This window comes from Stigmatopora argus, chromosome 2 (genome assembly GCF_051989625.1).
Source record: "Stigmatopora argus isolate UIUO_Sarg chromosome 2, RoL_Sarg_1.0, whole genome shotgun sequence".
NCBI lineage: Eukaryota > Metazoa > Chordata > Actinopteri > Syngnathiformes > Syngnathidae > Stigmatopora > Stigmatopora argus.
Genome location: NC_135388.1, coordinates 20,109,992 through 20,122,500, shown reverse-complemented (window position 1 = coordinate 20,122,500; position 12,509 = coordinate 20,109,992). Strand labels below are relative to the sequence as shown.

The 12,509-nt window shown below is 39.0% G+C and overlaps 3 protein-coding genes across 6 annotated transcripts in view; 1 reads left to right on the top strand and 2 right to left on the bottom strand.

The window, feature by feature from the left end:
* The window catches only part of LOC144064567 (sodium/potassium/calcium exchanger 1-like), a 16,543-nt gene extending 7,497 nt beyond the window's left edge, over nt 1-9,046 (top strand). For 2 of the 4 annotated variants that reach the window (XM_077587223.1, XM_077587214.1), the window contains exons 4-11: nt 372-480; nt 1,705-1,755; nt 1,951-1,989; nt 4,011-4,132; nt 4,236-4,454; nt 5,829-5,918; nt 5,995-6,161; nt 6,249-9,046. In XM_077587223.1, the coding sequence (XP_077443349.1) occupies nt 372-480; nt 1,705-1,755; nt 1,951-1,989; nt 4,011-4,132; nt 4,236-4,454; nt 5,829-5,918; nt 5,995-6,161; nt 6,249-6,498 (1,047 nt within the window). In that variant the 3' untranslated portion in view covers nt 6,499-9,046. Of the gene's footprint in view, nt 1-371; nt 481-1,704; nt 1,756-1,950; nt 1,990-4,010; nt 4,133-4,235; nt 4,455-5,828; nt 5,919-5,989; nt 6,162-6,248 lie in introns of those variants that run through there. The other 2 variants (XM_077587230.1, XM_077587240.1) reach the window with 2 other exon arrangements.
* The window catches only part of slc67a1 (solute carrier family 67 member 1), a 184,722-nt gene that overhangs the window by 32,793 nt on the left and 139,420 nt on the right, over nt 1-12,509 (bottom strand). The gene's annotated exons all lie outside the window — the stretch shown is intronic.
* The window catches only part of LOC144064613 (C-myc promoter-binding protein-like), a 51,655-nt gene continuing 48,361 nt past the window's right edge, over nt 9,216-12,509 (bottom strand). Inside the window, exons 35-36 of the mRNA XM_077587285.1 lie at nt 12,409-12,473; nt 9,216-12,180 (exon numbers count right to left, since the gene is read on the bottom strand). Coding sequence (XP_077443411.1) covers nt 12,044-12,180; nt 12,409-12,473 — 202 coding nt within the window. The 3' untranslated portion in view covers nt 9,216-12,043. The remainder of the gene's footprint in view (nt 12,181-12,408; nt 12,474-12,509) is intronic.

Below are 12,509 nucleotides of genomic sequence, written 5' to 3'. Positions count from 1 at the left end.
TGTGAAAGGTTATGTAAACTTGGAATTTTAAGATTTACAACATTGAAATGTTAAGCTGTGTGACCTGAGACCTCGCCTGGCTCCAGATGCTTAAAATAAACTTGTACTTGTTCTGTAATACTTAAAATTGTGAGTTTGCGGCATTAAATTGATATGTTTTCATCAAAACCTGAGATTTCTTGGTAATAGGTTGACCTGAAATTTTAAGTTCTGCTACAGTTAACATTTTTAAGTGTAATCAATATTTTTCCAAAGCCTTAAACAACACTGGCAGCATTATCAGACTCTACTTGTAGAATTTAAGAATGGAGCGTAAGGAATGGCCTGACCTCAACCCCATTGAACATTTCGTTTTGTGTATATGTGGGCAGGAGCGTCCTGCCCAGCTGCGAGGCTGGAGGTCAGCATCTCTCCACAACACCTCGCTAAGGAGCACCATCTTTCAGCTAATGATCCACACATTGGACCCTTTGGGAGAAGGTAATGACAATTATTTCAATTATTACAAATCTATTGAAATTTCATAGGGTTTTCTTCAAAGGCCCTTTTGTCAACTCACGCTCACTTCATTTTGACTGGGAAGGATGGTAGCCATCAGTGGATCGCTGCAACCTGGAAAATTGATTAACTAAATGCAATACAATTAACTAACTAACAACTAACCAATTATTAAATGAATCAACAACTATTTTGGCAGTCAATAAATCCTTAAACAACTGGCCTCAAAATGATCGAAAAAAACATTTATTTCTTTTTCATTTGTATTTTACCAAAAAAGGACAAAATAAATTTTATTTTTTTAAATTCATCGTTTTTTTTTATTATAAATGTTAAATTACTTTAATATTTTCCTCTTTGGGGCAACCCGGCGGATGAGTGGTTAGCGCGTCGGTCTCTCAGCTCTGTGGTCCTGGCTTTAAATCCAGGTCGGTCCACCTGTGTGGAGTTTGCATGTTTTCCCCGGGCCTGTGTGGGTTTCCTCCAGGTACTCCGGTTTCCTCCCACATTTCCAAAAACATGCAGGGTAAGCTGATTGGACACTCTAAATTGCCTCTAGGTATGGGTGTGAGTGTGCGTGGTTGTCCGTCTCCTGGCCCGGAGTCAGTTGGGATAGGCTCCAGCACCCCCCAGTAACCGCAATAATCGAGGTATTACTGTAATCCACATGGTCCTTCCTGTGAGTGGGAGGCCCTTGATGAGGGCCGTCCTCAAAATTCACTTTACTCTCACTCACAGCTGATCCTTAATCAGCTTTCCAATACACGCTCATAGAAGCTGCATACAAAGCCAGTGTGCTGGTAAAGCAAGCGCTTTATCACCACGGCAACCTGCATCATCAGCATCGTGAAGATCATGGCGTACTATTTGGCTTGTCAATCTTCCCAACTCTTTAAATCCCACCAAGCAGATCCAAAAAACAAAAAAATTGACAAAAAATAGTCTGTTTCTTGACTGGAAATGTGACTGAGTTTGAATGTAGTAAGTGTTATTTGGTCTTGGTGTCTATGCTGTTATTGGAAGTCTCAACTCAAAGTAATTCAGTTCAAAAAACAGAAACAGTTTGTGCTTCTTTGGTATTTTCCGTCTGCGCTCAACTAAATTGTATCAACATCATTATCCTAGCTTTGAAAAATAATAATGTTTTTTTATTTCTAAACAATATTCGCATGTGACAGAGTTACATTTTGCTCTATATTTCTCTAGAAACATCGTTTAATGGTGATGTCAGAGGGGAGGGGTTCATGCAGAAGAAAGGTAACTGGTGCCTTGAGAAGTTTTTATCTGGTCTTGGTTTAAAATAGTGTTGTCTTTACAGTACATCAGCATTTTGCCTGCATGGCTTTTAACTTCATTAACAACATTTAATTGCAATGACTGCTTATTCCATTCTTCTTTGTGACAGTTTTCTATGGAGCAACAATTAACAACCTTCATTTTTTTTTACTGCAGCAAGCAACAAAGTAAAGCCACTGAATGTTCCTGAAACAGGTAAGCATAGTGCTTAAAAATATAAAATATATTCATATATACATATACTTATATACACACACATATATGAGCTATGTATATAGCTAGACAGTTTTTAATATATTTGATTTTTTTTACCTCTTTAATGTTACTGTCTGTGTATGTCCGCTATATGATTTATATACCTGAAATGTCTGAGCCATACAACCTATGATGTATAAAGAAAAAATCATATCAAATTGTGTGCATGTGCATGTATTGATATAGATATATGCACACGCACACGGAGTATATATAATATATATACATATATATAAATTATTGCACTTTCCGTAACTAGACACACTTTTTTCACCTCTTTAATATTACTGTGTATGTCTGCTATATGATTTATGTAACTGAAATGGCTGATGTATACAACCTATGTTGTATAAACAAAAATGTTGAAAATTATCAGCAGTGCCCAAATTTTTGTATGCATGTTTATAAGTGTGTCTGTATGTAAGCATATTAACACACACATATGTACATATATACACATGTATTTATATACATTAAGTGAATACATCTCAACAAGCAAAACTATTTTTTATACCACTTGAAAATTCAAGGCAGGGACTCACCAACATCAATGTTGTCTTTTCCAAGCGCCACCAGGGAAAGGAAGAGAAGGTCTCTATACAAACTCCTAGTTAGGACAAGTTTAAGGTTAACAACTCATTGAAATCACCATGTATTTTCTGAACTCAATGGTTCCCTTTTTTATTGTTTGCGTAAATTGGAATTGAAATAGACAGACCGCCAGGTGTAACAAATGGTTGTGCAAAATGAATAAGGAAAAATGTTGGATTTGGGCACAGCTTCCACCAAAGACAACCAGTGGTGTGCCGTCAGGGCCTTCAAGGCCTTCTCTGCTGGCCTAAGAAATATCTGAATCACAGACTGATGTTAATTATATTTTGTCCATGAATACTTGTTAAAAAATTCCAAATTGTCTGTTAGCTTCCTTTGATTGCTTTTCCCCCTGGTTGCACTGCTTCCAGATGTTGCTTTAACCAATCAGAATTCAATTTGGTGACACCAAGGCCTTCTTGCAGGCGTACGGATACGTCATTGCCTTCTCGCAGGCGTAGGGATACGTCATCGCTTTCACCAACTATGATTGGCTAGTGATAGAGTGGACTAGCCAGAGCTACCAAACTGTATCTGGAGAGAGCTGCACAAGCAAATATATTGTTGTGTTGATTTAATAGCAGTTTGTCAACCCGCAATGGCTGAAGAAGAAGAAATGGATTTGTTTGCAGATTTACTGTCAAAGCCATTTTCAAGACGGACTTTTCAAGGAAAAAAAGCTGGACATCATTAAGAAAGGTCGGACAACTCCAAAGCAAGCAAAAGTGCTGGGTTGGAATGAAAACCTGCACCAACTGCGGCCCGTTGTGGAATAGTTTGCCCACCCCTGAATTAGCGTCTGCGTTCTGGTTGTAAATATTTTGGACCATTCTTTGAGACCCCCCAAAAAAACTCCAGTTCTGTCTGTTTTGATGACTTCAAATCACACCACAGGTTTAACATTATATTCATGTCTGAGGACTGACATGATTTTTTGGCTTTTGGTAAGACCAAATGACAGCAATGAATATTTGAATAGAAAATGGCAGTGTAATTTCTGTTCATCTTTATCACAGTTTGCCTTTGCTGGTGGTCAGCAATCTCTAATTTTATTTTGTTAAAGCCACTCAAGCAGTACTCAGCAATCAGACTTTTGTGTGTCCAGACATAACATTTGGACTAATGAGGTGCTTCAGTCCCTGAGAGGCAGACCAAAGTGCTTTTGTGCAGAGAGCTTGAAGCAAATCCATATCAATCCTACAGAGGATTTACATGATGTCTATGTGCCAAATCTTTTTCATCTTAAGAGGATTTTCTTTTGCTAAGGTGAAATTCATCAAGAAGTGTTTGAATGTTTAAAACATCAGCTGTTTTTTTGTTTTGTTTGTTTTTATAGAGGAAATGTTTTTTTTTTAATCCATCTTGTTTAGATGGAGATCACAAGGTCAAATGTGAGGTGCCCACAGCTGGGACACCCGGTGGTCCAGAGGAGCCGTCGACCTCCCGGCCTCCAGCTGACGCGGACACCGGGGGGAACGTGACAGACAAGCAGGCATGCCGCTCAACGTCATGAATAAAAATTCCCTCCCTGTTAATGTTTTGAAGGTATAAGGTTAATATATTTATTTCCCGATAAAATGGACAATTTCCTGCAGGAAAGCTTAGGTGGCCCAGGTGGTGACAAAAGCAGTGAGAGAGATAACAATGGAGCTTGTGAAAGTGAGGATGATGACGGAGAAGAGGAGGAAGAGGGGGAGGAGAACGAGCCCTTGACTCTGGATTGGCCGTCCAGCAGACGCAAGCAACTCACTTACCTTCTGCTGTTGCCCGTAGTGTTCCCCTTGTGGCTCACGCTCCCAGACGTCCGCAACCCGGTGTGTAAAAGACAGAAAAATATCACAAAATAAAAATGGTGTAAAAAAGGTACACTGAAATAACGTCAGGGTGGCCAGGCAGCTGAGTGGTCAGCCTCACAGTGGGGGACCTGGGTTCAAATCCAGGTCAATCCACCTGTGTGGAGTTTGCATGTTGTCCTGCGTGGGTTTTCTCCGGGTACTCCGGTTTCCTCCCACATTCCAAAGATATGCATGGTAGGCTGATTGGACACTCCTAAATTGCCCTTAGGTATGAGTGTGAGCATGAATGGTTGTTTTGTCTCCTTGTGTGCCCTGCAATTGGCTGGCCAACAATTCAGGGTGTCCCCTGCCTCTGGCCCAAAGTCAGCTGGGATGGGCTCCAGCGCCCCTAGTGAAGATAAAGCGGTTCAGAAAATGAGATGAAATTAGATGAAATGACATCTCAATTTACTAACAAATATAGAAACACACGTTTTGAGTTTTTTTTCCTTAGCGAAGCTTGGGAAGCTACAATATATGCTAAAAATAAAAATAAATTTTGCAACCTATCATCTTGGATAAGTTTCCTACTGCAGAGTTGATTCACAGATAAAGCACGAAAAGAGCCACGATTGGACAATAATTTAATTTTTTAATGAAACCTACCAATCTGTATAAGTGCCAATAAAAAGCCATTTTTTTTCATTATTTGTCACTATTAATTGCGCACACAACATTTTAATCTTTCTGCAAATAGAAAACCCTTTTTTAACCCCCCTAAAATAAAAATAAAAACAACAACATTAAATTCATGTATAAATCACATATTGTGGAACATATTTATTTGATAACAAGCCAAGAACATTATAAAACATTACTCCTCTAAACTAGGGTCACAGGGGTGCTGGAGCCTATTCCAGCTGACTTTGGGCTAGAGGCAAGGGACACGCACAAGGAGACGGACAACCATGCACACCCACACTCATACTTAGGGGCAATTTATGTCTAAAATGCCTTTCCTATATCTCCATTCTCACCCTCTTGCTACTGTGACAACGAAATTTCCCAAATACGGGAGGAATAAAGTTATCCAATACCAATAGCATTTTAGTGTCCAATCAGCCTACCATGCTTGTTTTTGGAATGTGGGACAAAACCGGAGTACCTGGAGGAAACCCACGCAGGCCCGGGGAGAACATGCAAACTCCTCACAGGTGGACTGACCTGGATTCGAACCCCAAATCACTACCAAATCCATTGAAGTCTTCATCTTGAGCACCAGTTCTGAACAACTGTGTCAATTTTTGTAGTCATGGGCACACTTCTGGCGCTCAGTGTGGGGGGAAAAAGACTCACCTGAATACTATAAGTCACAGGTCCAGTTAAATAAAATGTCCCTTTTATATTTTCCAGGCATCCAAGAAATACTTTGCCTTTACCTTCATTGGCACGATCCTATGGATTGCTGTTTTTTCCTACCTGATGGTGTGGTGGGCTCATCAGGTCAGTTTATATTTATCATAGTAGTTCCCTGCTCTTAGTGTGGAGTGATAAAGTATTGGCATGTTTCTAAGCCCAGGTGGGCGAGACCATAGGCATCACAGAGGAAATTATGGGCCTTACCATCCTGGCCGCCGGTACATCAATCCCCGACCTTATCACCAGTGTTATCGTGGCCCGCAAAGGTCTAGGTGACATGGCTGTGTCCAGCTCAGTGGGCAGTAACATCTTTGACATCACTGTAGGGTAAGTCAGATTTTTTTTTGTTTTATTGGTGCTCTGCCCATACATACTCCAATTTTGCAATGACCGTTCTTTGTTTCACGCTCGTAGCTTACCGGTTCCATGGCTCTTGTACTCGCTGATGCATAACGGCCAGCCGGTGACCGTCAGCTCCAACGGGCTGTTCTGCGCCATCGTTCTGCTCTTCCTCATGCTCCTCTTTGTCATCATCTCCATCGCAACGTGTCACTGGAAAATGAGCCGAATGCTCGGCTTCACTATGTTCACGCTCTATTTTGTGTTTCTCGTGCTAAGTGTCCTGCTGGAGGATCGAGTCCTCATCTGCCCTGTCTCCATTTGATGCCTCAGAGCCAAGGCGTGGGGGATGATTTGCAAAATATCATTCTCTTATATTAATCTCAATTCACTAACAACCCAATTTGACATTAACTTTAGTTACAGTATACTAAAAAACTTGAGATAAAGACACAGTGGTACCTTGACTTATGAGTCGTTCAAGGTGAGTTAAGGCACTCCATCACATGATGATGTTGCAAACCTCAACCTTTCTCTCGTCATCAATTCACGATTGTTAACTTGCAGTCAAACAACATGTACATACAGTAATACCTCATTTATCGCGGTTAATAAGGTCCAAAATCTGCCGCAATAAGTGAATAACCGCAATGTAGGGACAATGTTTTTATGGTGTCTATTTACATTACAGTAATAACCCGACATACGAGTGCCCCGACATACGAGGAATTTGAGATACGAGTAATATTCTGAGCAAATATTTACCTTGAGATACGAGACAAATTTTGATATACGAGCATACAGCCAGGTGGCCAACGCAAGAGGCTGCTTTATGATTTCACCGCACTGTCTCTCTCGCCGCATCTCCCTCGTGCAAAGATCTCTACGAGCACTGGGCAGAGCGTTGCATTGTTTCCGTTTTTATTTAATTTTTTTGCATTAGTCAGTTCAGAATTAAGGGAAACACAATGGATCCAAAGCAAGCCGGTGCAATGAAGGGTGGTGCGAAGAAAAGGCATATGATGACAATCGATATTAAGCACGAAATAATCGAAAAACATGAGTAGTATATGCGTGACTGAGCTAGCTGGTCAATACGTATGGAGAAGCAGGAATTTCGCCTCGAAAGCCGCGGTGGAATACATGAACCTCTTTGCCTTGGTTATTGCACAAGTTTTAAATTTAGTGTAACAAAAGATTATTTTTTTAAGTGTGTGTGTGTGTGTGTATAGGAATCGAAGTTCATTTACGTTAAATTTAAAGTTTGTTACGTTACGAGCGCATCCGTCAAGTGACCCTCTCTTTCCCCTATCCACGAACTCCCCTTTGTATAAAATAATGCCTCATTTTATTATTAAACATCATAACCACTAGTTATTTGTTACTCTGTTAGTAGATGGTGACTTACACCCAATAAAAATATGTTTTTCCATTGTAATATCCTGTTTTTTTGTGTTTTTTCAGAGGGTGGGAACGAATTAATTTGTATCTAGTTCATTTCCATGGGAAACGTTGATTTGAGATACGGGTAAATCGACATACGAGCTCGGTCCCAGAATGCATTAAGCTTGTATCTCAAGGTACCACTGTATATAGTATTTTGAATGTTAAAGCTCTATCTGTACTATCATTTAACTCCCAGAGGTAGACACTGCCCCTTAGTGTTCAGCGAAATACTCTCCAATTGTGAGTTAACTTCTTCTATGTTTGTATTCATATTCCTACCATTATAAACTTTTCATATTTGGCGGATCCAAGCCGAAATGTGGTGAATCCGCGATAGTCAATTTACGAATTTGCGAGGTATTAGTGTACATTTGTGGTTGGACCATTTTCTGGTGCAGAAATGTTACCAACTAAAACTAAAATACTCTGCTATGAGCAGCTTGGCAGACAAGTGTTTAGCGTTTCGGCCTCACAGTTCTGGGGTCAAGGGTTCGATCCCAAGTCAGTCCTCACTGTGGGGAGTTTGAATGTTCTCCCCGGGCTTGTGTGGGTTTTCTCCCACATCCCAAAAACATGCAGCGTAGGTGGGTTGAACACTAAAATCCCCCTAGGTCTGAGAGTGAGCGTGAATGGTTTTCCGTCTCGTGCCCTGCGATTGGTTAGACACCGATTCAGGGTGTCCATAGTTAACTGGGATAAGCTCCAGCACCCCCGTGACCTTTGTGAGGATAAGTGGTTCAGAAAATGAATGCATGAATGAGTTTGCTATGAACAGCATGATGTCCACTGAAAAAGCACAAAATCAAGGCAAATTTGATTCATCGTGGAGAAAAATCCCTAATATAAATTAATCATCGTAACATTGAGCAAAAATAAAGGTAAAGCAAAATGTTTTTACATTCTTTGAGGTATATTTAAAATATGTTGCAAAAGCCTACATTCATCATAACATTGGATTTTGTGCTGTACTCTATTAGGACGTGTTAGAAAACTACCAATAGTTTAGACAAGCAGAGGGGCTCGGCTTCGCCGGTCCCACCTGCTTGGGCGACAAAGCCTCTACATTTTCGATCCAAAATCAAGTGTTTTTATAAATTTTTAGCTCTTGACACTACGTTTCGCGGCTTTTCAACCATTTTTCCCGCATTAGACTGTTCTGCATGCATACTCTCATTGATTAGCCACAACTTTTTTTGCTTTAAATGTGGTGAAATGACTAAAAAATGCAGACATGTTCATGTATTTTTAGTTTTAAATTGCGAGAATGGCTCTCAATTATTAATATTTGAAAATCTGAATTGTTTATGGCCTTTGTCGCATGTGTGGGAATTCATGTGGTGAATAGAAACTGTTTTGTGTTGTCAGTTTTGTTTTTTGGGATGTCTTAAGGTGTTGTGTGCCTTGCTGAACTGAAGTGGGTGCAAATGTACATTTAATCACAAGATAAAAGCATTTTCATTTGAAAACAATCTGTAATAAATTATTTTTTGTAACAGTGTACTAAAATATGAGTCCTCTTATTGTCCTGGCTAACATTTTTTCAAACAATTCTCTAAATTACTTTTGAGCAAAAAAAGACAACAAAAAAAACAAAACAAGGATATTACATTACTTTATTTACATTGAAAGAGCCCTGAATTTTTGGTCCTTGAGAACCATCAGCACACCTGGGATAGGTGTGATAACTCTTATAAAATTGTTTTTTTTCTAAACAAATAATTAAAATGTACAGAAAGTTGTGTTATTCATTTACAAATTTTCCATTTTAAAGATGAATGTCAGCTTTCCCAAGCTGTTCCCATCAAAGTCAGTTCAAGTTAAATCAGCCAGCCCACTGTTCCGGGCCAAAGTGCAACAGCCTGATGACCTTCAAATAATTTGTTCTTTCATGAAATCACAAATGTTGTTTTTCTTCAACAATCTACCCCAAAAACAATCCATGCACAATAACGAAACATTTACTAACACATTTTGCAAAACACTGGCGCTACATTTTGAAGTGAATATGATTTCTGGTTTTCTGTGGAGTTTTAAGATCGGTCTCTGGTGACTCAGTAGAGCAGGTTTTGTTAAACCATTCCCTTTTGAGGGATTTGGGGGAGGGATACACATGGTTCATAGACCCAGTCTTCACTATATGTGGTATTATTTTGAGTCAATGAACCAAATTTCATTAAGGCCGAGATTTAAAAAAAAAAAAAAATATTCCAATGATTAAAATAATTGATGTAAGCCAGCGCCAAATGTACTGTTGACCGATGATTTAATGAGCTTTCCAGAGCTGCCAACCTCTCCTGAATTTCTAGAGTTTACCCGGACATAAATATTTTTATATTACTTATTTATGTTCTTTTACTGGGAAAACGCACTTTGTGGAGTAGCACCACCAATTTCGTTACATGCAGCTGTGTATGATGACAACATAGGCAATTTGGATGAAACTTCTAATAAGAAACCCATACACTCGATTCGTATTGATTCGTATTCGACAAAATATCCCATGTTGAAGCCGTCTCCAAAAGGACTGACATTTGCACATTGCACAACATCCATGTGCGACTTCAGCGTGACACATGTTGTAATTACTGAATGTAAAACGCACGTAGACGGACCCAAACACAAAGATAAACTTATTTTCATTATGCTCTACTTTTTCAATAGCTGGCAAAACATTATTTCAATTAATGTAAAAACATAACAGTTTGATTTAAATTGTCCTACGTTATTATTATTATTTTTTTACATTTTATATCGATTGATGAATCTCATTCAAATGGGACAAGGATACTCCTGAAATGGGGTCGACAGAGGTTGGCAGCTCTGGCATCCAATGAGTTACTGTGAGGACAATTATTGAAATATTCACATTCAATAGGTAATATAAGTCCTAAAATAAGAGACAAGATAATATTTTTTTCCACCCAGGGTCACATTTTTAAAATAAAATAAAAAGCCATTTCCAAACGTATGAGGCTGTCTTTCATCTGTGTGCATTGTCTTTTTATTGTCTTTTGGTAAACGTATAGCAATATTTCTCATGTATAGTCAGACACATTTGTGGATCAAAACTCCCAAAAAATGATGTAGTAAAGAAATTTGTGCTTTACATCCCTAATGACCATGGAAGTTAATTCAGAACTTGATTAATTTCAGCACGATTTCCATTTTCTCACTGCCAATACATGTGTACTACACAATAAAAGTTGAAAAAATGCACATTGTTGTGGATAACCATATATTATTTGCCACATCCTTGTTTCTTCAGTTCTCTTCCCGTCCACACGTACAGTACACACTCACACCTTTGCAATATTATTTTAATGTAACTATAAAATGAATAAATGTGAGTTTATGGTTCCAGTGGTCTCCTCTAGCAACCCTTGTGTCATATGGAGGGTGCATTTGGAAATACACTCTTGAGTGCGCAATGCTACACTGGATCATTTCGAAACCCAGAGCGTTGTCGGAATGGAACGGAAAATGTGCTCTCATTGTGGAGTTGTAGTGTCTTAATTTCACATTCACTTATGGATAGAATAGCATTTGAGTTTTACTTTTTTTTAGCACCACAAAATGTGTATACTATACAAGAGAAATATTGACACACTTCTGTTGAGGAAAAATACTAGGCTTTGTTGAGTTGCCTTAAAACAAGCGTGTCAGCTATTAAGCATTTAAAAGCAATTTTTGATGACAAATGGAGTAATAAGTTGATTCTTAAAATTTAGAAAAACATGCAGTAAGTCAAGTAAAATGATTGTAACAAACAAGTTAAAACAACAATTGATATTAAAATCTCCATCTCTACATTAGATCTCTCAATGCACATCATAATTATTGTTATCTGGACAAAAATTAGTGAAGAAGACTCATTAAACATTTCATTGCCTCCCCTTGTCAGACATCCACACAAACAAAACGTACTGCCTTCTTGTCCAATAAGAATGCAGAGATGACGATGAGTTTTAACAGTTAAAAAAGAAGAAGTAAATATTTCAGATACCATATATAGATTATCCAATATCAATTTCCCCACAAAATAAGATCTGAGTTAGATCCCTAGAGTGGTAAATTTTCAGAGCAACGTCATTCCTTTTCATCTCAAACTCTTCAATATGTTGGACGGCGCGCTTTCATTCAAGTTGTGAAAACCTTCCCACCACTCACATTTGAGCCTCCTGAAAAAAACTTATAAGACACCTACTACCACAGGACAGTCAACAGATGACATGAAAATAAATAACTAACTTTGTATATAGACTTCACATGAAAACCTCAGCGATCGTCTCCATGTAAAATATTGCTTTGAAGAATACTTTTCTGGTGCGAAGTAACAGTCTTTCTTGAGAGGCTGAAACGACGGAGGGCTTCACAATACGCTTTCCAGCCAGACATACTTGATGGCAGATTACCTGAGCTCATCGTTAGAGGTAGGGCTCCCCAAAGGTCCTGCGGCACTCCATCACGCCTGCGCTAGGGGGACGGTCGCAGTTGTGCGTGAGCTTGGCTAGGCTCGGTGACAGCCGGTTGTAGGCCAGCTTGTACTCGCGATCGAAAGCATCTGCGTAAAGAGCAGCGGCGACGCCACTTATTCAGTCGGACATTAAAGATATCTTTTTTAAAAGATTGCATAGAAAAGTTTCTTCTCATTCATCTGTTCTATAGAGCATGAAAACATCTATTTGAAAGTCACAGGTTCTACTCCATGTAACATGACACTTTAGGTGAGTACGTCTCAACAAGCAAAACATTTTTTTATACCACTTGTAAACTCAAGCCAGGGACTCACCAACATCAATGTTGTCTTTTCCAAGCGCCACCAGGGAAAGGAAGAGAAGGTCTCTATACAAACTCCTAGTTAGGAAAAGTTTAAGGTTAATAACTCATTGA